General features: G+C 35.7%; 1 protein-coding gene and 2 long non-coding RNA genes across 6 annotated transcripts in view; 2 read left to right on the top strand and 1 right to left on the bottom strand.

Annotated features, from left to right (window-relative positions):
• dock11 (dedicator of cytokinesis 11) overlaps positions 1–24,586 on the top strand; it is a 107,824-nt gene that overhangs the window by 6,445 nt on the left and 76,793 nt on the right. For both annotated transcript variants that reach the window (XM_065275518.2, XM_065275515.2), the window contains exons 2-12: positions 561–677; positions 1,361–1,450; positions 1,593–1,675; positions 1,759–1,819; positions 3,945–4,040; positions 4,191–4,325; positions 5,352–5,526; positions 13,612–13,691; positions 13,922–14,005; positions 14,119–14,259; positions 23,317–23,553. In XM_065275518.2, coding sequence (XP_065131590.1) covers positions 561–677; positions 1,361–1,450; positions 1,593–1,675; positions 1,759–1,819; positions 3,945–4,040; positions 4,191–4,325; positions 5,352–5,526; positions 13,612–13,691; positions 13,922–14,005; positions 14,119–14,259; positions 23,317–23,553 — 1,299 coding nt within the window. The remainder of the gene's footprint in view (positions 1–560; positions 678–1,360; positions 1,451–1,592; positions 1,676–1,758; positions 1,820–3,944; positions 4,041–4,190; positions 4,326–5,351; positions 5,527–13,611; positions 13,692–13,921; positions 14,006–14,118; positions 14,260–23,316; positions 23,554–24,586) is intronic.
• Positions 7,564–10,829, bottom strand: LOC135764836 (uncharacterized). Of its 2 annotated transcripts, XR_010540304.2 has the most exons (5): positions 10,211–10,829; positions 9,564–9,623; positions 9,366–9,456; positions 9,187–9,266; positions 7,564–8,796 (listed from the first exon to the last, which is right to left on the bottom strand). It is a non-coding gene; the product is annotated as an uncharacterized lncRNA (long non-coding RNA). The 2 variants fall into 2 exon arrangements; XR_010540303.2 differs by lacking the exon at positions 10,211–10,829 and having other exon boundaries at positions 9,564–9,856.
• LOC135764835 (uncharacterized) lies at positions 14,266–20,541 on the top strand. Of its 2 annotated transcripts, XR_010540302.2 has the most exons (5): positions 14,266–15,178; positions 15,685–15,779; positions 16,816–16,947; positions 17,030–17,089; positions 19,446–20,541. It is a non-coding gene; the product is annotated as an uncharacterized lncRNA (long non-coding RNA). The 2 variants fall into 2 exon arrangements; XR_010540301.2 differs by having other exon boundaries at positions 14,268–15,779.

The raw sequence follows: 24,586 nt of genomic DNA, 5'->3' as shown, positions 1-24,586 counted from the left end.
AGCGTAGTGTACGCACTTTTCTTGCACAGAGCAGCAGCAGAGTAGCCTCCGTAGGCTGCGTAAGCTCTCATCCTGAATGCGGACGCGACTAAGATGGCGGCGCTACCGGAAGGTATTTATTTTCGTTAATAAAGTTTTAAATATGGATATTTCTACAACAACACCGCACGGATTACCCTTAGAAGACCTTTGTTTATCATCCTGGAGCTGTTTGGATTTAATTTGTGAAGGATGGACGCACTTTTTTGGACTTGAAGGTCGTGGACTATGGGTGGACCCCGTAACATTACATTTAATCAACTGAAAGATCTAAAACATTTTCTAAAATATCCGAAAATGTGTTTGTCTGAAAAACGATGGACATATGCAACTCGGACAGCTTGGGGGTGAGTAAATCATGGGGTTAATATCATTATTTGCCGAACTATTCCTTTAAATGGAAAGTTGTTAAATCACTGAGAAACTTAAACACAACAGATTTAATAACCTCAAAAGCAATAACATATAGTGTAGTAGATTTAGGAGGCAGTCTCAGTTGTGCTTGTACTGTATGTGTGCAGGAGCAGGTGAAGATCATCGAGCCATTGGATTATGAAAATGTTGTATTCCAGAGAAGAACTCAAATCCACAATGATCCACAGAGAGACCTGCTGCAGTGGCCGACTGATGATGTATCAGTAAGTTTGACTTACACGGCACAAGCACCTTTTCTCAAGTTTACACGTTAAGGTTAATTTCTAGTTTGGACAATCAAGAATCTTTTCATTGCCAGGCTCTAAACGCTTGAGAGAAAGTCAGATTACAAAATTCAAAATAAAGCAAATAATTCAGATTATAAAATCAATACTATAAAAAACATGATTCTTATGTATGGCTCATCTGCAGCAAATGAAAATGAAGTGGTAGCAGCAAAATTCTAATTTAAAGTCATGTGACAGGAAGTAGTGTCTCTTCATAGCTATAATTGGCTGATTCTTCCTGACAGTGGGTAACTGACACACTTCTACTAGGTTCGACCATTTTACAGATGAGTAAAACTGGTGTAACCAAATAAAATAACAACACACTTACCTGTATGTAAGAATTGTAATGAAACAAAAAAGTCTGGGTTTGATTTTTGGAAACAAATTGTACTCGTAACTGAATGATGCATTTTGTTAATAGGCAAATGGCAATAAAATAGTCACTAATAACAAAACAAACACAAAAAACAGCACAGAAATTAAAAATATGAGAATGTATTTTAGTCACTATTTCAATAAAGTGTTAAAAATCTGTAAATGTTTGGCTTTAATACATGCCAATAGTGCTTTAACAAAAATGACATAGCAAAGGATTGTTTGTAATGTATCTACTGTAGGAGTGCCAGATTGATCGCCAAAGGAGAACCATCGTTTCTTCAGTTCCTCAAAATGCAGAAAGCGAAGCAAAAAGCCTGTTTGCCAGAGAGGTAAAGATTACGCACAACATCTCACTGCCAAAATCAAAGCCCACAGCCATCATACTTATAAAATATATCAAATTTTCCTGTGTTTTTATGTGTCTTTCTTTGTGTGATGGAGTTAACAAGCAATACTTTCATTCATTGGCAGTGCATTAAGATGTACAACACTGACTGGCGCGTCATCAACTATAATTACGAGGCTTACTCGGGAGATTTCCGGATGCTTCCCTGGTATGTTGAAGTTTGCCATTTATGTGCCAAAGGCTTCACAGTGCTATTTATGAAATTTGTTTAAGCTGCTTTTTCCATTTCAGTAAAGGGATGAAGACAGAGAAGCTGCCAAGCCAAGTGTTTGAGGTCGATGAGGGAGAGGAGGTAAGAGCTTTAAATATTTCAAAGTGGAAAACTGAATGTAGGAAAAACTTATCTTCACAATTTGCGATTCTGTGAGTTCATTCTATTATGTTTTTTCAGCCTCTTAACACTTTCACCTCCACCACTTACTTGCTTCAGTTGGATGAAACATTGTTTCACTGGGATGTTATGGGCCGTTTTAGAAATATTGTGCTTCTTTGAAAATAGTTTGAACGTTGCCAAGTCCCTTTAGGAAAGTCGCGCCACTAGGCGGCCATGTTTGAAATGCCTCTGGGCCTCTATTTCAGTCATGAAAGACTAAAGTCCCACCCACTTAACTGGGGTAGATTACTTTTTCTAGATGGTCTAGATCAGGGGTGTCAAAGGGGTGTATTGGTTTTGTTAATAACTCAATTAATACCTAGCTTTGAAAGTAGAAGCCCAGGCAAATAATGACAAAGTGTATAGAGTACAACTATTCAACAGATTATTTTAAAAATAATTGTGGTGACAAAAGAGGGAGAGAAAGAATGAGCAGATACTGTCCGTTTCCATATGCGGAGGTCGCATAGGCAGCGTCATCAAGCCTGGTTTATTTAAGTTAACATACCATTTACATTCGCAAGTCATTCGCATATTACAACAATTTACTATAAACAAAGAATAATATTTAACTTTATAATTGTTAATATTCTGAAACAAGACAGTCTTGATGACATATGCAGCCTGGAAATGCGACCTCCGGAGGCTGCAGCGTTCATATTCAGATACGCCCACTCAAGTAGTGCGTGCGTGTGGGGCATTGCTCGTTCTTTCTCATGCAATCATCAACATTATCACTATAATTACATTACAAAAAGACTTTGGCATGCCCAGTTCTGCAAAAAAAGTGATTATACTGCAGAGCAAAAGTGGGTTCAAAAACCTTAGTCGCCAAAAACACTTTTTTCGAGGTTGTTTGCTACAGCGCATGCACACAGGTTGGCAAGCACCTTACATGACTCTGTATAGAGCCCCTTAACCATTGAATCACCAGTGTTTTTCGATAATTGGTTCTTTTAACTGGAAGACGGGACTTCCATCACCAAAACGGCCATTGTCCCTTATTCATAGTAATAGTAGTGCTTATTATAATGTTCTATATCCAATATATCTTATTATATCCAATATCTTTGGAATGTAGTAGTGGCGCTTTTGTGAGGTCATGATCAGATGTAAAGATAAAAAACAGACGGTGAACAGAGAGGTCCATTACATGGAATCTAATCCTCTGTTCTATTAATAGCCACATACTGAAGTGTCCTGCAGATTTAGATCAAATTAGATATAAAAATATGTATATGTAGTGTGGCGAATACGTAGCAAACACTTTCCTGCTCTGCTTTGCATGCATTAATGTGTTATTTATATATGTGTATATTAGTTGAATTACTGCTTTATTTGGGGGTGATGATAAGAGAGGTGTTGGTCAGGGTAAAACGAAAGACCTGTGAAAGGCAAAACATATACAGGAGTTAGTTATTATTGAATATTTAAATGCTAGCAAAATTAATTAATGCAAAATTCAATGATCGACAATACAGGAAGGACAGGGTGCAAGCGATTGATCAGTCTCAGAGGGGCTGTTAAGAAGAGAGAGAGAGAGAGAAAGAGAGGGAGAGAGGGATGAGGATTGAAAAGCGTTTGAGTAAAAAAGGGAATTTGGACAATTATATTACAGTGGAGAGCAAGAGAAAAGCACATTCATAAAGGATGCCAGTCTGATTCAATTACATTAGACATTCCCCCCACACACACATACACATACATTTATGGTAGCTGTAAGTACAAATTTAATTCATATTGTCTTTTCAAACACACACATTTTGATTTCTGTTATTTTAAAGCAAGTTCAAGCGTTTTTTTTGTGAGCACTAGATTACTATGTTGTGCTAAATATCTGTGTGAATTTTAAATGTTTGAAGGGAAAGGTGCCTCATTGGAAAAAATGTGTAAACTGTTCTGTACACAAGATGTACAAGTGATTGCGTCAGAGCAGTACATCTTAAAATGCAGACACTCATCCAAATACATGAAGTGCCTTGAATTTAAATCTGTTTACAGTATGTGCTTCATCAGTTTTACTCGGTTTGTGTGTGTGTGTTAGGATTCGTCGTCTCTGTGCTCTCAGAGAGGTGGTGTAATGAAGCAGGGTTGGCTTCAGAAAGCAAACATCAACAGCAGTCTGTCTGTCTCCATGAAGGTTAGTGGAATTTGGGAAACGCTCATCCCTTACACAGCAGTCATAATTCATATGCACTTGAGATAGCTCTGTTTGATCAAGCCACTTCATAAAATCAAATTTGTCCAAAATAATTTCATATTGATGTGTTGATATAACTATTTTTCTTAGGTGTTTAAAAGGAGATACTTCTACCTGTCTCAGCTTCCTGATGGCTCCTACATACTGAATTCTTACAAAGACGAGAAAAACTTCAAAGACACAAAAGGCTCCATCTATCTGGACTCCTGTATAGATGTGGTTCCGGTACATGCTCTGAAATTGTCAATATCTAGTGATTAAATGTTATTGCAGTTTACGGAACAGAGGTCTTAGGATAGTACAGCTATAACCACACACTTGGTGAACAATCACTGCCTGTTTACTTCCCTGTTTTGAGCAGGTATAGCCAACCATAACAAAAAGGGTTTCAAGAATTTAAAGGACCAATATTATGCCCATTTTTACAAGAATGTGTCTGTGAAGTTTCAGCTCAAAATACCTCACAGATTATTTGTTAGCATGTCCAAAATGCCCCTATTTGGGCGGGAGCTGTTTTCATATCTGTACCTTCAATTGTGAGATACAGCTTTTGGTTAAAAATAGATCTGATTCCTGTGAATAGAGGCTGGGATATTAGTATCGTTTGCCACATTAGTGCTACAAACGTGCTAACAAACAGATTTAGAAAAGCTTGTAGGTAAAGTTTACCAGTCAGTCAGTGGTCGTGGGCGGGGCTTTTTCAGTGTGACATCACATTAACAAAAGAATCAAAGCAGCATGTCTAATAAGACTGCTCTGGTTTAATGGGGATTAAAAAGCAGGAAAGGGTGTATTTTTTATTGTTGGGTTGTTTTGTTCACACACTACCAACACACATTTATGTCCAAACACCTTTTAAAAGTAGATTTTGCATAATATGGGCCATTTAATTACACTTATTGGTACAATAAACCTTCTTAAGCTTAACTTGCCCTAAAATCCACCTTTATTTAAAGTCATTTCAGCTGCAGTTTAACTGAAAGGTGGGACTTTTGTCGCCAAAGCAGTCATGTTGAGCGTTGCATTTCGCCCAATAGTAAAGACAGTGATACTGTATATCTTGTTACATTCACATCTTTTGTTTGGTTTATTAAAGGAAATTTCTGATCTTGATAGGTTTCTCAGTACTTCATTAACTTGAGGAATCTGATGAATCTGAACATCCACTCTTACAGCACAAACACAAACAGACCGCTCTTAAAGTTACATCATTACATTACTCTACTGACTGACACAACACATTTCTTATAGTGTCCTAAGATGCGGCGCAACGGCTTTGAGCTAAAAATGCAGGAAGGATACAGTCACTATCTGGCGGCCGAGAGTGAGGCAGATATGGAGGACTGGGTTAACACGCTGAAGCAGGCCTTACTGAACACAACCGACGACCGAAGGAACGGATCAGAACCATCTGATAGCTCTACAGGTAAATAACTCACACACTGTGAAAAACACAAACACTGATACACATGCATTTAGTACATAAACATGTTTATGGCACATAGGGACACACAACACTTGGTACCTGTAAGCCCACGTTGCAACAAGATTGATGAAGTCACCTCTTTCTAGGTTATAATTCTCCCCAGTAGTCACTCATAGGATATGTCATTGTTTTGATCATCTTTCATATTGTCTGTGTTATACAGCTTGCATGTCACTTACAGTTTAATTGTATGTTGTGGAGTTTCTGAGGTTACAGAAAACAGTTTATGTATTGTGAATAAGAGATTTAGGACCGTCGTATATTACGGTACAGACTGTGCCCTCACCACCTTGTTTTTCCAGTGTAAAACATTGCTTCATCCTGAATAAGGTTGATAAGGAACTTAATCTCATACTGTGGCTATCTCATGTTTTCATGCCATATCAAACACATTCAAACTATCTTATCATGACATTATCACTTTAATAATATAAATAGACTTCATCATCACTTTATCATGATGTCACTTCCAAAATATCAACAAGCAGCAGTTTCTAATTTGCTGTTCTAAGTGTTTTTCTTTCATCTCTGAAAACACATCCCCCTCCCAATAAACATATAAAACCATCACCCACATAACCAATCAACTCTTAGACTTTAGTTTGATAAACAAATAGGGAAACATTTCTTTGTACTACTTCCTGAAGAGGTGCATAGTTCCTGTTCTGCCAGTTGCAAATACTAAAACTGTGCTTATTTTAGAAAGCTTACTAAATCACTTAGAGTTAACGTTTTATTTAACTCAGATTTTTAGATATTTAAAGGGCCCCTAACCTAGCTGTTTTCAGCAATATTAAAATAGTCTCTGGTATCCCCAGAATGCATCTGTAAATTTTTAAATCAAAATACACCACAGATCTTTCATTATACAATGTTGAACATGGCCATTTGTGGCTGCAATGAAAAACAGGCTGTTTTTGTGTATATCTCTTTTAATGCAAAGAAAGCTTCTGTTCCCCTTCGCTTACACGTGTGCTTTGGACTTCATCAAAACATGTGTCTCTGGCAGAATATTGAACTACAAGCTCATAAGGCGGAGTCTGTGAGCGGTTATGGTTGGGGGTAATCATTGTGACATCACATTGCTAGGGGATCCCCAAGCCTGTTTTGTGTGACTGTTGCTGTGTAAAGGAGAAGAAGAAAAGATAAAGAAGAAAAGATGGATTTATATAATAAGAGAATGTTTCTGCACACACACTGGCAATAGATTTCTGATAGAAACACATTTAAAAGTGCATTTTTAGTGGGGCTTTAATGAAATGTTAGGGAGGTTCTATTCACATAGAGGAGTCACAAACGGAATGCTTTAGTCCTGTTTAATAAAGACCCTCATAACAACTCCTTGTGCCTTTGGTATGAACACTCACTGCATGAAAAGAGGTGTATCCGTACTAGGAAACTCCTGTAAACACCACTGATTTTCGGAGGTATCTACTAGTTCCACTGAGGGTAAACTTCTAATTCCACCAAGTTAGGAAACTCCCGTAATGATACCAATTCGGATGTATCTTGCTGATGGGATATTCCTGTGGTATATGCAGCCATTTGTTGCCATGGCAAATAATCCCATTGAAGATTTTGTCAGGGGACATTTTCACACCTGCAGAGGTACTGGGATTTCACACCTTTGCACAATTCTAGTGTCTCCATTGGTGTTTAATCTCAACACTGATTGGTTGCTTTTAAAACCCCCTCCCAAAACTCGCTATGCAGATAGACTACAATCCCCCCCACTATATATATATATATATATATATATATATATATATATATATATTCATATTCATCCCAAAACCCTTAAAAAAATAATAAAAAACTTGAATTGAGTTTGAAATGTTTATTTAATAAAAAACTGAACAATTCACAATTGTCACAATCACAAAATAATATTATACACAAATATTAAAAGTTGCATACATAAACAATACTATTTAAACTCATAAATATACAGACAGAGAAAGCAATATTAGAGTAAAATAAAACAAAATAAAAGTGACAATGAAAACTACATTCAAAGCAGTACAATGTAAAGTAGCAGTGGCGGCTCGTGACTGCTCATCCGAGGGGTGCAAATTCAAAATAAGTGTTCGGAGTGTCATGTGTGTTGCTTGTGTTTTTAAAATGTGTTTGTTGCTTCATGTAAACCATGTGCATCACGTGTTTAGTCAAAACACGTGATGCACATACACGCAGAACACATATTTTGAAATTGGGAACCACACAAATGACTGGCTATATACATGTTGTGACAGACTTTGCATCGAGTGCTCACAAAAAAAGAAGTCACCAGCTGCCACTGTAATGTAGTAAATATCTAAATAAAATGAACAACAACTATATTGATCTTGCTTTAAGAAATCAGTCCTACACTGCAAAAAAATGACTTTCTTACATAGCATTTTTGTCTCGTTTTCAGTAGAAATATTATTTAAATTAAAATGCTTTTTCTTGATGAACAAAATGACCTAAGAAAATAAGTCTAGTTTTAGACAAAATAAATAAATGCACACAATTTAAGTGAATTTGTGCTTAAAACAAGCAAAAATATCTGCCAATGGTGTGAGAAAAAAATCTTAAGTTTTCTTTTTTCTTAAAAACTTAATTCAAGCACAATTTTCTCACCCCATTGTTATATATTTTTGCTTGTTCAGGCACAAATTTCCTTAAATTGTATATTTTTGTCTAAAAACTAGACATTTTCTTAGGTAATTTTGCTCATCAAGAAAATACATCTTGATTTAAGAATTTTTAGTTTTTCTACTAAAAACAAGATAAAAATCCTAAGTTAGAAACTGATTTTTTGCAGTGTTGATTCAATTGCAGAGCTCTGTCTTGGAATTATTCAAGAATTTCTCACTGTAAAACCTAAAAGTTAACTAAACTCAAACCATTTAAGAAAACCGGTTGCATTAAACCATTTAAGTTTTAAAACACATGGATTTGAGTACTGTGAACTTAAACAAATTGAGTCACATGCAGTTATGCACTTATATTTAAGTTCACACTAACTAAATATAAGTGCATAATTGCACAAGACTTAAGTTCACAGTACTCAAATGTATGTTTTTTAAAACTTAATGGGTTAAGGCAACCGATTTCCTTAAATGGTTTGAGTTAAGTTAACTGTTAGGTTTTACATTGTAAAGCATATACTTGTCAGCAAACGTAACATTGATGCACCCTCATCTGGACAGACATCTCTTTGGAGCCCTTTGGAAATATAAAAGTACATATAAGTATTTGGCATAATACTAATACACATATACGTATACACATACACACACACGACAAATCAAATGACATAGAATTAAAGTTGTACATTTTAGAAAGTTTACATTAAACCAGTGGTTCTTAACTTAATTCCTGGAGGCCCACTGCCCTGCATGTTTTGTATATCTCTTTTATCTGACAGACGTAGTTCAGTTCATGGAGATCCCTTCTAATGAGCTGATGATTTGAATCAGGTGTGTTAAATAAGGGAGACATACAAAATGTGCAGAGCAGTGGGTCTCCAGGAATAACGTTAAGAACCACTGCATTAAACTGTACAAAGATACAACAATATATTATCAAAGAACTTCTTAATATACATCTTCTTACTTCATTATCTGTGTTGATGTCCTCAGAGTCTCTGTGTTGTTCTGCAGCTTCATTACAGTAGGTTACTTCAATATAGTTGTCTATCAAACACAGAATAAAAAAAATAGAATCACATACATTACAACACATCTATTTACGATTTAACCTCTTTAATTTAATAACTTAATTATTAAACTTACATCATTTTGGCCAGATTGCAGTGACATCAATTTCTTCAGTGTCTGGATCAGTCTGATGTTTTAGCTTTCACTGTTACTTCATTATATTTCTCTGGCAAACACAGAATTAAAAATCAAAATCACATATCACAATACATCCGTTTACTATTTAACATGTTTGATTTTAATTTAATGTAATCATTGAATAATTAAACATACATCATCTTTACCCAGAAACCTCTTCATCGTCCACAAAGTTGACCACAGTGTACATGACCTCTGTAAACACAAACATGAATAGACTTCATATTTAAAAAGATGAAGAACAGCAAACATATAACGTTTAAATATATTATGACTCCAAGCTTCTTTACAATTAGCATCTAGGTTCTCTTAAAGTGAAGCTGGCTTTGTTACAAATCAATATAAAGCTATTAAAACAGTCTTGAAAAATAAGCAGCATCTACCAGAACTGAATGAGCTTTTAAAACAACAAAAGATCGTCTGTACCATTTAAAATAGCCGAGAGACACTTGCTAGCTGCTAACATTTCAAACAAACGAGTTACTGTTGTTTTGTTTGTTTTAAGCAAATAACGTCTCATCTTGGCTTCTTTAAAGTTTTGTTTTTAAAAATTTAAACATCGAATTGATTCTTTTAACAGCCCGGTTTGAATGTAACTTCGCGTATTTTTAACCTCATGTTTACCGCTGTGTACCACGTATAACCTTAATGTTTTACTGTTTGTGCTTTAAATTCAAACAGTTCTAGTATAAAGACAAAAACGAATCATAGTAAATAACATAATATTAACAAATAGGTAACCGATCAGCGCGATGCAGACAAATGAATTAAATCAAACTTACCATACTGTTAATGAGCAAACAAACAAATAAGAGACGGAGTAGTCCAGGCAGTAACGGTTCGCGATTTGAATTTTCCGTCAAGCCCATAGGTTGAGCAGTCGCACCTGAAGGGTGGGGGCAGTCAGATGAGTGGGTGCAGGTGCATTCTGGGAAATGTAGTCCTTTTCTTTAATATACGTTTTATAATCCGCATTTTCACACTATGCATTGTTCTTTATACTTGATTATTAATACAAAATAAAAAATATTTTTATAAAGTTTATTACGTTTACAAAACATGTTTAGTTGACAAACATGTTAACAGTTATTTGGAATGATGCTCAGATTTTCTTAAATTTAAAATCTTTGTGAATCAGCACCTTCTTGATGAAATACAAAACTCTTTAAACATGCCTCAGGAATTATCTCTGGGTTTAGTGGATTAACTGCTCATCATTGGAAACATTGAACGTATACCTAAATGAATTCTTACTTAAATATAAGTAAATATAAACTAATGCTGAGTTAAGACATGTAACTTACTGAACTTACTTAACTACAACATGAACTCAAATTAATTTATTGTAAATGACTGCATTAACTAACAATGAAAAACATGTCATGTTGTAGTTAATGATGACTCTTCAATATATGATATGCTGTAACTTAGCATTAGTTCATGTTAAAGTAAAAATACATGTATGTCTTTTTTCACTGTGATATATGGACCCTTATTATATTATAAAGTCCCCATCTCTTTTGTTTAAATTGATTGATTGAAGACAAACATTATAATATGTGGTCTGACTTTGTGCAAGCATGCATTATCAAATGCTAAAAGTTACCTCCTCAGATAGACTAGAAGATTCATTGGTGCCCGAACATTTTCCTTACAAGGGCCAAACCTGACTGAGGGCTGTGGGCCAAAAGTAAATGTTGTTGTGTTATATTAAAATTAAAGTTGCCCTGATAACCCCTAATTTATAATTTTAAAAATAAATAAGCAAACATTACTCTGTTTATGCATAACTAATGCAGTTTTATTTTCCAAGGCTTTTTGTAGAAAAAAGAAATCGTTTTGCCAATCAATTTTAAATATCCTTTTCTCTGTGTGCCACTGCCGCAACCTCTTCATTTTTAGCCTATAGTACCCGAGTTCATTAGGTTTTGTGATGCATTTTATACACCTTCAAGTATGCATGAAACATAAAAAAATTTAAGGTCTTTTGTGGGCCAACTTTGGGCACCTCTGGACTAGAAGTACAGTAGCTGACAGGTATCTGCAGATATGTTTACCCGAGTTTGTCAGTCTGTTTCACCCAACATGTTTTGCATCCACATGTGAAAGACTGTCTTTTAGATTATGGACCTGTCTATTGATATTTTTGTTTCTATTTTAAAAGATTTAATGAAATGTTGGGGTAGAATTATAATAACAATAGAAACAATGAACTTCAAATCATGAGACATCAGCAAAAATAAGCAGCTTTACATTTCACTGACTAATTTATCAACATCCTAGCTAGCAAAAATGAGTTACATGATGTCATTTGAACGGCTTCTTTTAAACGATGTATGCACCATTGAGACATACGTGCACAATATTCTGACCTAGGGCAGTTGGAGACATGTTTTCAAAGTGTTGGAAATATATATTCTGAAATAACATTTGTTGCATTTCTCTTGAGTCAGAGACATAATTTTCACACATTAAAATGGTAATTGTGTCCATTGAATTTTAGTTATTTTGAATGATGCTTAGTTTCTTAAATAGACTAATTAAATTATATTAATAATAAATATATTTAGAAAACACAGTTTTTATGTACCACAATACTGTATGTGCTGTCTTAAAGAGACATGGTTAACCCCCCACCCCACTCAGCTCTGAAAACAAAGAAGACACCTCTACCTGTGGGTCATTAACATATAAAAAGCCCTTCACACCTCACACCCACCGCTCCCCACAACCAGCCGTAAGGATTCCTGGAAACTTCCACCAGTTCCTTTAAACATCCACAAACGTAAGGTTTCTGGATGTTTCACAAGTTTACTTTGGTGTATTACCTTTCCAAGCACTCTGCCTCAAAAATCTGGCAAACCTAAAGTTTAGCAGGGATTTCCCATTCCGTATTTGTCCGTATACAGCTCTTTTCATGCAGTGACTGACTGATAGTATCCTTGTTTTGAGGGATTTCATGAGGAAATGAAATTATGCTTTCAGTATGTTAAAAAACTGTTATAACTTCTTAATTCTCAAAATGATTAATGTGCATGATTAAGAAGATCTCTGTATAAATGACACAATGCATTGCACAACAAGATTTTTGAAGTAGATGTGAGTTGTGGTTGTCATAATGCTTTGGTGTTCTGGTAGATAACAAGGTGCGTTGCTGTTTATCACACAATCTTGTCTGTGTGATTTTTTGGGATATCCTCTTAAAGGTATAGTTCACCCAAAAATGCAAATTCTGTCATAATTTTCTCTTCCTCATGTTTATTTAAACCTGTATGAGGATATTTTGATGATTAATTAATAATATGATTATTTCATAGTAGGAAAAACAAATACGATGGAATTCCATGGGTATCGTCAACTGTGTTCTTACCATCATTTATCAAAATATCTTCATCATCATTTATCACAATACTTCCATAATATTTTTTATTTATTTTTCTTAATTAATAATATGATTATTTCATAGTAGGAAAAACAAATACTATGAAAGTCAATGGTTATAATCAGTTGTGTGCTTATCATCATTTTACAATATTTTTTCTTTGTGTTTAGAACAACATGAGGGTGAGTAAGTGATGACAGAATTTCATTTTTGGATAAACTATCCCTTTAAGTCTATAGGGCTTTGGAAAGTACATCTGTTCTCAACAGGTCACATTATTGATCATATGGATCATTTTTGTCTATAGGACAAACAGTGTGTGTTACATACAGCTGTTTAGTATTTAAACATTCAAATCTCTAACCCTACCAATAGTTAGTATGTGTAACAGTAATGTTTACCGTAGTACTGTCAGTCTCTATGTCAGTCTCTATGTCTCTGTGCATACTACAGGTAAATGAACTCCGATGTCTCATAATAATAACAAACATATTTTTGCAAAGAATTTAGATAGAATATATAAATAATGCTGACGTTTACATAAAGACTGTTTCTCATAGTAGAGAAAGGGGGGTTTGGTCCCTTTTTTAGTACTTAGACCCTTAATTTCTCTCACTATTATTACAACTGCACTATTAATAGTGTATGCATCAACAACACTCAAGTATCATTGCCCCAACTTCTGTATGGGAAAGCACTACTCACAGTATATCAAAATATTATCAGATTTTTGTTATATATAATAATTTTTAGTTAAATTAGAGTTCACAAAGTTTTAAACCACCTGTCTCCTTAATACAGATGATGACAGCAGCAGTCAGGGGAAACCTGAGAACATTGCAGAGAGCTATGGGCGAAGTCTTCATCCAGAGCTTATGAAGGTACTTCATTCAGTTGTTTTTAATAAATGATCTTTATAGGTCAAGGTAAGAAAAATAGTATGATGTGTATGTACATCAAACTATTTTGTTTGACAAATCCTATTTTATATAAGGCCCCTTTAAAATTAATTCTTTGTCTTGTTATCTTATGATCTCTCATTTGCTAGTTGCTTTAGATAAGCATCTGCTAAATGAATAAATGTCAATGTACATGTAAATGTTACCCCTAGTTTGCCAGAGAAACAGATCAGATGAATAAAAGCAACCGCAATGAGGGCCGACAGAAGATCTTCGCCCTTGATCCTGATACACAGGTTAGTTCTTTATACCCTACCCTTCATGTGATGCAGTTTCACACAGACTTCATTGCATTTCACTGAAACTAATTATGAACATAAACACATTACAACTCCTTCTTAATCCTCAGAAATTAGATTTCTCAGGCATTGAGCCTGACGTGAAGCCATTCGATGAGCGCTTTGGACGAAGAATCATGGTCAGCTGTCACGACTTGACCTTTAGCCTGCAAGGATGCGTTAGTGAGAAGACTGATGCAGTCTTAACCAACGTGAGTCACAGCTGATCTGCACATCTTTCCCATTAGTGTGGTATTCATGTTATGTAACTTAGTTTACTTAAACTTGGTTTGGGGGTGGCACAGTGCGTCAGTGGGTAGCACTGTTGCCTCACATCAATGTGGTCCCTGATTCGAGCCCCAGCTGGGTCAGGTGGCATTTCTGTGTGGACTTTGCATGATTTCCCTGGATCCGTGTGGGTTTTACTCCAGGTACGACAGTTTCCCCCACAGGCCAAAAACATGAAAGCTAGGTGAATTGGAGATACCAAATTGCCCCACCTCCAAACTGTGTATGGATTATCGTGTGGATCAACTTGTGTATAGATTAGATGCTTAGTCACACACAAACATTTAGCCTATGAAAAGCCATAATCAGTATTAGGAATTGCAGCCAGTTTTTGAATCATCATGTTACACTCTAAAAAACGTTGGGTTGTTTTTTCAACCCAACTGCTGGGTTGAGCCAGTTGGGTTATTTTGTTGGGTTGTTTTATCAGTGTTGGGTAGTTTTTGTGTAACCCAACTTGTTGGGTTATATGTTGGGTAATTTTGAAGCAGAGCCAACTTAATAGATACATATAGCTGTTTCTCAATATTACTTTCTCTAGTCCACAAAATGTATTTTAAACATAAGTTCAGGCGAGAATATATATGTATAATGTTCAAATTTGCAGTCGGTTTGTAAAGTGAACGCCAATTTTAAAGTTTAATTTCAAACAGTCGGAATGTTACCGGCGCGACCACCGGGTGTCAGTGTTGTTCTTCCCCAGAGAGAACTTCTCCCTTCCCCCACACAGACACGTCAGACTCCTCCTGCCACAGCACGCTACCTGACGCGGGAATTTAACATCACCTCAGGATTCATAAACGGTTTTTCATCGACTTCTCTTTGATTTATTTGAAGGAAAAGGTTTGTGTCATTGTTTTTAATCATTTAAACTATTTCTGAATGCAAAAGTATGCAAAATGATGGTTCACAAGACATAACTCTTATTAAAAGTTTTATTAGCGTCCGTTGGCTAGTCTGTAATGCTCAGTAAATCTATATGCTTGCTTTTAAATGATTTAAATATTTCGTTTGATCAAACGTTTTATGAAATATGTCTAAAATGGCTTCTTTTAATAATTTTAGAAACGTTAGAATGTAACGTATTCTAATGGTTTAGAAATTCAGTTTAAAACAGATAAAGTTAATATGAGGAGGAAACGTGTACGTTTTAAATAAATAATCGTTTGTTGTAAAAGTTGAAATCAAACTGATGCTTTTAATATCATGTTTAGATCATGAAACTTTAGCCTTGAGTTCACAGACAGGGTGTGAACTCTCATTTGGTCTGTAAGTTACAGACATTTTTATCTTTTTCAAATGTTTTTGATGATGCCCACTTAAATCACAGTTTTGGCTCTTTTCCTCAGACCCTGATGGATAAAAGATGGATATTTTCTCCTGGAGAAGCTAAAACAATGTCACTTTGAGGTTCTGATACCAGCTTTTACAAAGTTATTTACAGGTAACATGAAAATGCACTTGTTTTTTATTATTTAAAGTGATATGTTTATAATACAATGAGGCATATCAAAGCATTTCTTTATTAAGAATCCCTGCTTATTTTGCTGTGAGTATGTCATTTTCAAAAGTAGTAAGGTTGCACGATTAAAGGAATAGTTCACCCAAAAGTTATATTAAACTCATGATTTACTCACCCCCAAGCCATTCGAGATGCATATGTCCATCATGTTTTAGACAAACACATTTTGAGATATTTTAGAAAATGTCTTAGATCTTTCAGTTAATCAAATGTAATGTTACAGGGTCCACTCCTTCACGTCCAAAAAATGTGCATCCATCCTTCACAAAAGAAATCCAAATGGCTCCACGATGATAAACAAAGGTCTTCTGAGGGTAATCCGTGCCGTTTTTTTTGTAGAAATATCTATATTTAAACTTTATAAACAAAAATAACTAGCTTCCAGTAATACCGCCATCTTAGACTCCTCTGTATTCAGGACAGCTCTAATCTTAAATGCGGACGCGACCAAGATGGCGCCATTAGCAGAAGCTAGTTATTTTTGTTATATTTCTACAACAACACTGCACGGATTACCCTCAGAAGGCCTTTGTTTATTATCGTGGAGCCATATGGATTTATTTTGTGAAGGATGGATGCAAATATTTTTGGACTTGAAGGAGTGGATCCCATAACTTTACATTTGATTCACTGAAAGATCTAAAACATTTTCTAAAATAACTGAAAATGTGTTAGTCTGAAAAATGATGGACGTATGCATCTTGGAGGTGAGTAATCATGGGTTTAATATCATTTTTGGCCCAACTATCTCTTTAATTGTATACAATTGTCAAGCCCATCTCATCGGTAAAGCCGGTTCTGTGATTAGAAGTAAATTGCCATCATCTGAAAACAGGTGAAGTACCATTTACTACACGCAGCCGTAGTTCACTGACAAGCTAGCCCATATAGCATTCATTATCGCATAAATTTACATTAAAGTTTTATTGAAAATGAATGCATGATTTGTCATTTTCAGAGTTCACAAGACTTCTCTGTGTTATTCCCTGACCATGCCGAAAAGCTATTTGAAACTTGGGCACTGCATTTTACAGACAGAATCCTGCAACTTCCCAGCCAAGAACCAGGAGCATCAACAAATCACCTACAGGTACACTTGGGAATACAATTGTTGTTTGCTGAGTATTATGACAGTAAAGTTACTAATTTAACCTAAACATTTTTCTCTACAGAACCCCATGATGATATTCCAACTCATGTCTACAAAAGTGGGAAGAAAATCTTAAGTTTATGTAAGTAATGGAAGTATTGCACACTTTGCTTTGCAAGCAACCTAAAACATTTAATATTTTGTTTGTGAACTAGCAAGAAGACATGTTTACAAGTAGGAATAGAGTTAAAACTCGGCCAAGGAAAATGTTCTTTTACTCGCAACTCTAAAACATTAACTTTAGGGACAAACGTTAAAGGAATAGTCTACTCATTTTCAATATTAAAATATGTTATTACTAGGGCCGGGACTTTAACGCGTTAATTAAGATTAATTAATTACACAAAAAATAACGCGTTAAAATTTTTAACGCATTTTAATCGCACTTATTTTTGCACTGCGGAACATTTCTCATTGGATAAGTTTCGGCGGACCGATTATACTGGGGCACCAACTAGCGTTTATGACTTCAGACCACAACAAACCACAGTGAACGAAGAAGCTGATGAGATCGCTTTAGTTGTCCCCGTGCAGTGGCGGAGTCCCGGTGGGCCGGTAGTGTTTTAAGGCTGCGAGGGCTGGTCTGATAATAGCCGTGCTTTCAGTCTTTAGTCATGCACTCCGGCCACACTAAAACCTATTTATCATATATTTAATATGCTTCAGCGCTCAAAATGTATCTGGCCGCACCGCTCTCTCTATCAAGCCCGTCTGAGACGGGCCGTCTCCCCTGGAGTTCTATCAGCCAATCAAAAAATAAAGAAAGAGGCTACACAATAGCCAATCAGAAAATAGGACTGTTGTATCTGGGTAAGATTTAACGCAACAACCAATAAAAAAGCATAGCCTCGCACACCCATAGAGGAATGAAGCTCCGATGAAGCATCACTTTGAGCAGCACAGACAGAGTAAGTCTGATCTCCTGTTTTAATGTTACAACAAATGCACAACTTTGACACAAACAATGACAACTTGACTGCTGTTAGAGAATGTTTCCCAGATAATCAGCATCAGTTTTTCACGAGTGTCTGTAACTTAGCCAACAGTTTACAGCCTGTTCACTGACAACACCTGCTCTGAACACGTAAGTTAGTTTAAGCCTCGTTGAATTTTCGTTATCACACTATAAAAACACAAAACATATAGCAGCTTGCGTGGACATTAGCCCGACTCCGAGTAAAACGACTTAGTTGAACAAAAATAAACAATATTTTGTTGCTTAAGCTTATGTATTCAGTCATTATTCATGGTATACTAAAAATCCATGTAAAAAAATAACTTCTCAATGTTCTCAGGTCAAATATTTATATGTGATTAAAATGCGATTAATTTCGATTAATTAATTACAAAGCCTCTAATTAATTAGATTAATTTTTTTAATCGAGTCCCGGCCCTAGTTATTACCTTAACTAAGAATTGTTGATACATCCCTCTATCATCTGTGTGCGTGCACGTAAGCGCTGGAGCACGCTGCGGCGCTTCGATAGCATTTAGCTTAGCCCCATTCATTCAATGGTACCATTTAGAGATAAAGTTAGAAGTGACCAAACACATCAACGTTTTTCCTATTTAAGATGAGTAGTTATACGAGCAAGTTTGGTGGTACAAAATAAAACGTAGCACTTTTCTAAGCGGATTTAAAAGAGTAACTATATTTTATGGCGTAATAGCACTTTTGGGAGTACTTCGACCCGGCACAATAACACCCTCCCTCTCCCATTATGAGAGGGAGAAGGGGAGCGGACTTTTCAGGCGAGTCGAAGTACTCCCAAAAGTGCTATTACGCCATAAAATATAGTTCCTCTTTTAAATCCGCTTAGAAAAGCACTACGTTTTATTTTGTACCACCAAACTTGCTCGTATAGCTACTCATCTTAAATAGGAAAAACGTTGATGTGTTTGGTCACTTCTAACTTTATCTCTGAGTGGTACCATTGAATGAATGGGGCTAAGCTAAATGCTATCGAAGTGTCGCAGCGCGCTCCAGCGCTTATGTGCATGCACACAGATGATAGAGGGATGTATCAACTTTTCTTAGTTAAGGTAATAACATAGTTTAATATTGAAAATGAGTAGACTATTCCTTTAATGTCCAGCCCTGTATTCATTACATAATATATGCTAATAAAGTGTTGGCTATATTAAGTAATAAGGGCAAGTATGCAGGTTGTTGCAAAATCTAAAAAATCGGGCTTACTGCCAGGTAAAGTGACGTGGCAGAATCTGAAATTACTGTGAATCTGAGTTATTGGCATGAACAAAGAGTATATTGTAAGGTTATTGAAATAAAACAGAAATGTATACATTTCATTACAATTAAACTAGATACTACATTTGTGTGTATGAAATATGAATTGTTTGGTTTTGTATAATAATGCTGCATCATGCATTTAGCGTCTTTGCCTGCATTCTAACAAGTGTTTGTCTGTTTTCAACAGGTTGGGACCAACATGGTTGCATTCTTCTGAGAGGCTGAGGTGACAAAACCATTCCCATTTGTCCTTGGATTGGAAGATGACGATCTCTGCCATCAAGCCTTCGTTGTTTTTGACAGACAGTCACTCCAGCAATACACCCTCCTTGGTGATGTTGACATGCTTTAAACTTTTTTTTATGTTTTGGACATTCATTTTACTAAGCAGTGCACATCAGTGTGGGTGTTTTTGAAGACTGTTGTTTACGAACTCCCAAGAACGGAATCCCTTTCTATAAGAAGTCTGTGTAGTTATTTGTCATGCTAGGGTGATAACTCATGTTGATCATATATTGACTGTTTGTGCAACTTAGTGTTGATCTTATGTGTTACATTAACCATTTCTTATTACACGGTTCTCTAAAATGCTAGATTCTGATTGGCCAGTCGTGACATTCTACTACTGCTCAAAACTAAAAACTCCAATGCTGCAAATCATTTTGACAGGTACAGTTTTATATTACACAAAAATTAAATATCAATGTCTATTAATAACATATCCGACATTAAATTTACAAATGATTAAACCAATGTGTTTGTGACATTTCTCCTGAAGAAACTGTTGGGGCTTTTTTCTGTGATGACATGCTGCCAATACATTATCCCTTACTTGTACAACTTTTTACTTGATCTAATTGTAATGTTAACCGGGTATCTGTCATTTTAGATTGTGAGATATAATACTAATATATTTTTTTTATTAGAAAGTTGATTGTTTGTGTAGGGCTATGTACTCTTTTATTGTTCATGTGCAATAAATATGCTTTTTCAATTAAATCTATGCTTTGTTATTTATAGACACCACAATGAAAGGTATGAAAGCAATTTAAACCACAAAATTTCAGCTTTAAACACATTAACCAAACGTTGGGTTGTTTCAACCCAACAAAAAGTTATTTCTACCCAACAGATGGGTTAAAAAATCAACCCAACTGGTTGGGTTGATTGTACAACCCAACTTGTTGGGTTAAAATAACCCAGTGTTGGGTTGGTCCATATTTAACCCAACGTTGGGTTGCAAAACAACCCAAGTTGGGTTAATTTTAACCCAACGGTTTTTAGAGTGTAACAAAGCTATGCATATAATATTTGTTAAATAATTATCTATGAAGCTCCGAGCATTTTGTCAAAAGGCAACTTCTGGGAAACAGTTTTTTACTGTTGCATGATGCCAGCTATTGTTTAATATAGTTACATATTAAATAGTTATTTTAATGAGAAATAAATTAGAGGAATTTGGCATGAGAACAGCAGTGTAGACAGACAACCCTTGTGTAGAACACAATGATGAATATGGTCACACTCAGTAAAGCACTTTCGTTGGCTGCTGGGAGGAATGCTGGCCCTCATGACCAGGCTTTAGAAAACTACTGCTACCTCTTGACTTTTTCTGAAATAGAACCATAATGAATATATTGAACATGTTGGTTACCTAGTTTAAAGAGACACTCCACTTTTTCGTAAATATGCTCATTTTCCAACTCTCCTAGAGTTAAAAATTTGATTTTTACCGTTTTGGAATCCATTCAGCTGATCTCTTGGTCTGCCGCTAACAGTTTTAGCATAGTTTAGCAATCCATTGAATCTGATTAGACCATTAGCATTGCACAAAAAATTACCGAAGAGTTGCGAAATTTTTCCTATTTAAAACTTGACTCTTCTGTAGTTACATTGTGTACTAAGATCGCCGGAAAATTAAACGTTGCTATTTTCTAGGCATAGATAGCAACATTTTAATTTTCTGTCGGTCTTATTACAAGATATTACACATTATGCCCATTTTTACAAGATGTAATATAAGTCTCAGGTGTGCCTTAGGGGTGTTTGTGAAGTTTCATTTTAAAATACCCCACAGATTATTTGTTATAGCATGTCCAAAAAGCACCTATTTGGCTCCTCATTCTCTTACCAAGAGACAGTCAGCGCTTTTGGTTAAAAATAGCACTACAATGTGCTCACAAGCACATTTAGAAAAGCTTTTGGGTAAAATTAACCAGTCAGTCAGTGTTATTTGGTGGGGCTTTGTTTGTGTGACATCATATTAACAAGAGAATCACAACAGCCTGTCTAATGAGACTGCTTTCATTTAATGTGGATTAAAAAAGAAGGAGAGGGTGGATTTTTTTCATTGTAGGGTTATTGTGTTCGCATACTGCCAACACACACTTATGTCCAAACCAACCTGAAAGTTCTGTCTTTTTCCGTGGCCCTCCTACGGACTGTCTTTTTCCGTGGCATTCCAACGGATTGGTTACTCAACTGCTTTTTCCTATTTTTAAACCATTTTCGCTTCGGTTTAGGGTTAGATTTGGTGTTTGCTTTAGTATGTCACTTAAACTATTTGCTGATTTATTCTTTATATTTTCTAAACTTTAAACAATTGTCGCCTGGTGTTGGGGTTAGAGTTGGGTTTGGGTAAGGATGTCATTTCATGTAAATCTAACCCTAAACCGTAGCAACAATGGTTTAAAAATAGGACAAAACAGTTGAGTAACCAATCCGTGAGAATGGCACGGAAAAAGACAGTCCGTAGCAGGGGCACGGAAAAATGTGGAGATCCGTGAGAATGCCACTGAAAAATTAGCAAAAAATTCTGTGACTTTCGTGAGATCAGTCTGGTCCAAACACCTTGTAAAAGTGGAGTTTGCATAAAATGTACCCTTTAAATTATTTAACAAATAAATCTGGATTTGTATTGGCCACAGGCAGGCACAGTCTAAGGGGCTAATCACACCAAACACTTTTTAAACGCTTGGAAACGCAAGGCGCGCACTGCCTTTTTTGGTCACTTTACATAAAGAGCAGTGCGTCGCAGATTTTTATATTGCTAGGCAACCACCGATTCAGCTGTCTTGTCAATCAAATATTGAAGCGTGAACGCTCTTTTGCTGTTGACTGTCATATTAGCAGAAACTTTAAAAAGAGGACACTTGCTCTGACCTTGATGAAGGTGAGATTTGCACAAAAACACAGAAGAGGGTGAGTGAGTGGAGTTCGGTTGATCCAAACAACTGTAAACTTTCGTCACCACAACGAAAGGCCCCCCTCTCCCCTCATTCTATTGGACAGTGGAAAGACACGAATGACGTCAGGCGCTTTTCCGCTCTCACATTCCTTCAAAAGCACGTGCTGTGGCCAGCGGCAAAAACCGCGAGGCGCTTGGCGCACATAAACAGCGCACATTCGCTCACTGCCCATAAAAAATCATTCAAAAAGGCGCCTGCAACTGCCAAAAATGCATTTGGTGTCATCGACCCCTAAATCTGCACTTTTGTGTTCATCTTCTGCATTGATTTTTGGGAGCAGAATTGTTTAGCGGAATTGTTCAGAATCGAATGAACATGATGCACAAGTACTGCAAATGACAGGGATTCCAATTTTGTGGAGGATTTTTGTGCAGCTCTGTGTTCTGTATGTTATGTTTTCTATACAGATTGTCTTGTTGTTTTAGTTAGACTGGCATAAACTGCATGGTGGCAGTTGTGATCATCTTTAGAAACAGCATCAAATGTAAAATCTTTGGTTTACTTTTTGGGGCGGTGTCCCGGACAGTGTTTAGATTAAGCCAAGACTAGGCCTTAGTTACATTAGGACATTTAAGTCGTTTTTACAAACATTTCTTACAAAACATTACTGGTGTGTATCTAAAGACAAAATAACACTGAATTGTTTAAGGTATGTCTATGCAAGCTGTTGTTAGATAAGACAGCTCAAACATTCAGTTTAGTCCAGAACTAGGCTTAACCTCTGTGTTTTTAAATCAAGGTGCCCAGACTAAATATGTCAGTAAGGTTTTATAACTCAATACTCATTCATTCTACTCTTCTGTTTTCCAGGTTGAGCCGTTCTTCATTAGCCTAGCACTGTTTGATTTGTCCAGAGGCTGTAAGATCTCTGCAGACTTCCATGTTGACCTCAATCCACCATGCGTGAGGGAGATGCTTCTAGAAAGTTCTCCTCAGACACCGACAGAATCTGAAGCAGGAGATGGCAGTGAAGCAGTCAGGGGAAATGGACACGGCCTGCCAGTTCTCCAGCGGGTTTCGGAATCTCTCTTGCGCTTTCCCAAACAGGCAAGAAAATCTTGAAACTAACATATTTTAAAAGTAAAAGCGAGAAAAATGTTTATGAAAATACATTTCACAAACGTTTATTTGTGTTTAAAACGATAGTTTGAATTACCCCATGATTAACTCACCATCAACCCCATCCAAGTTATATGTCCATCATTTTTTCATGCAAACACATATTCAGATATGTTTGAAAATGTAGCTCTTCCAATCTTTATGACGGATGAATATAGGGTCCAGTTCATTCAAGTCCAAAGAATGTGCATCCATCCTTCGCAAAATCAAGGGGGATAAATAAAGGCCTTCTGAGCTTAATCAATGCAATGCTGCAAGAGAAATATCCAAATCTAAAACTTTACAAACCAAAATAACTAGCTTCTTTTAACGTAACCACTCCTCTGCATTCAGAAGAGAGTATCAGCGTAGTGTTAAACTAATATTTTGCTCTGCTTTGTGCCTTCACATTCGTCATACTTCAGTACAAAAATCACATTCTTTGGACTTGAAGAAGCTAGACCCTATATTCTGTTTGAAAACCAAACCGATTTTGTTCCCCAATGACTTCCACAGTAGGAAAAAGAATAATCCTCAATAAGGATACAAGTTGTCTGCTATTTATTTATTTATTTATTTATAAATATTTATTTATAAATATTTATTTATTTATTTATTTATAAATATTTATTTATTTATAAATATTTATTTATTTATAAATATTTATTTATAAATATTTATTTATTTATTTATAAATATTTATTTATTTATTTATTTATTTATAAATATTTATTTATTTATAAATATTTATTTATTTATAAATATTTATTTATAAATATTTATTTATTTATTTATTTGTGAAGTAAAAAAATGTGAGTGGTATCCTCCTTGCTGCCACACTATAAGTGTTTCTCAGGGCAATGTGTTTGGTAAGTGTTTAGCATATCGCTATCCTGCATATTACATTTTGCTGGGACATTGTTTCGTGTGGTGGTTGCTTGGTGGCTGCTTATTGGTCCAATTAAAAATCTCAACCTCATGT

This window comes from Paramisgurnus dabryanus, chromosome 2, assembly GCF_030506205.2.
Source record: "Paramisgurnus dabryanus chromosome 2, PD_genome_1.1, whole genome shotgun sequence".
In the NCBI taxonomy this organism is placed as follows: Eukaryota; Metazoa; Chordata; class Actinopteri; order Cypriniformes; family Cobitidae; genus Paramisgurnus; species Paramisgurnus dabryanus.
Note: the sequence above shows the minus strand (reverse complement) of the source record. Positions and strands in the feature narration are given on the sequence as shown.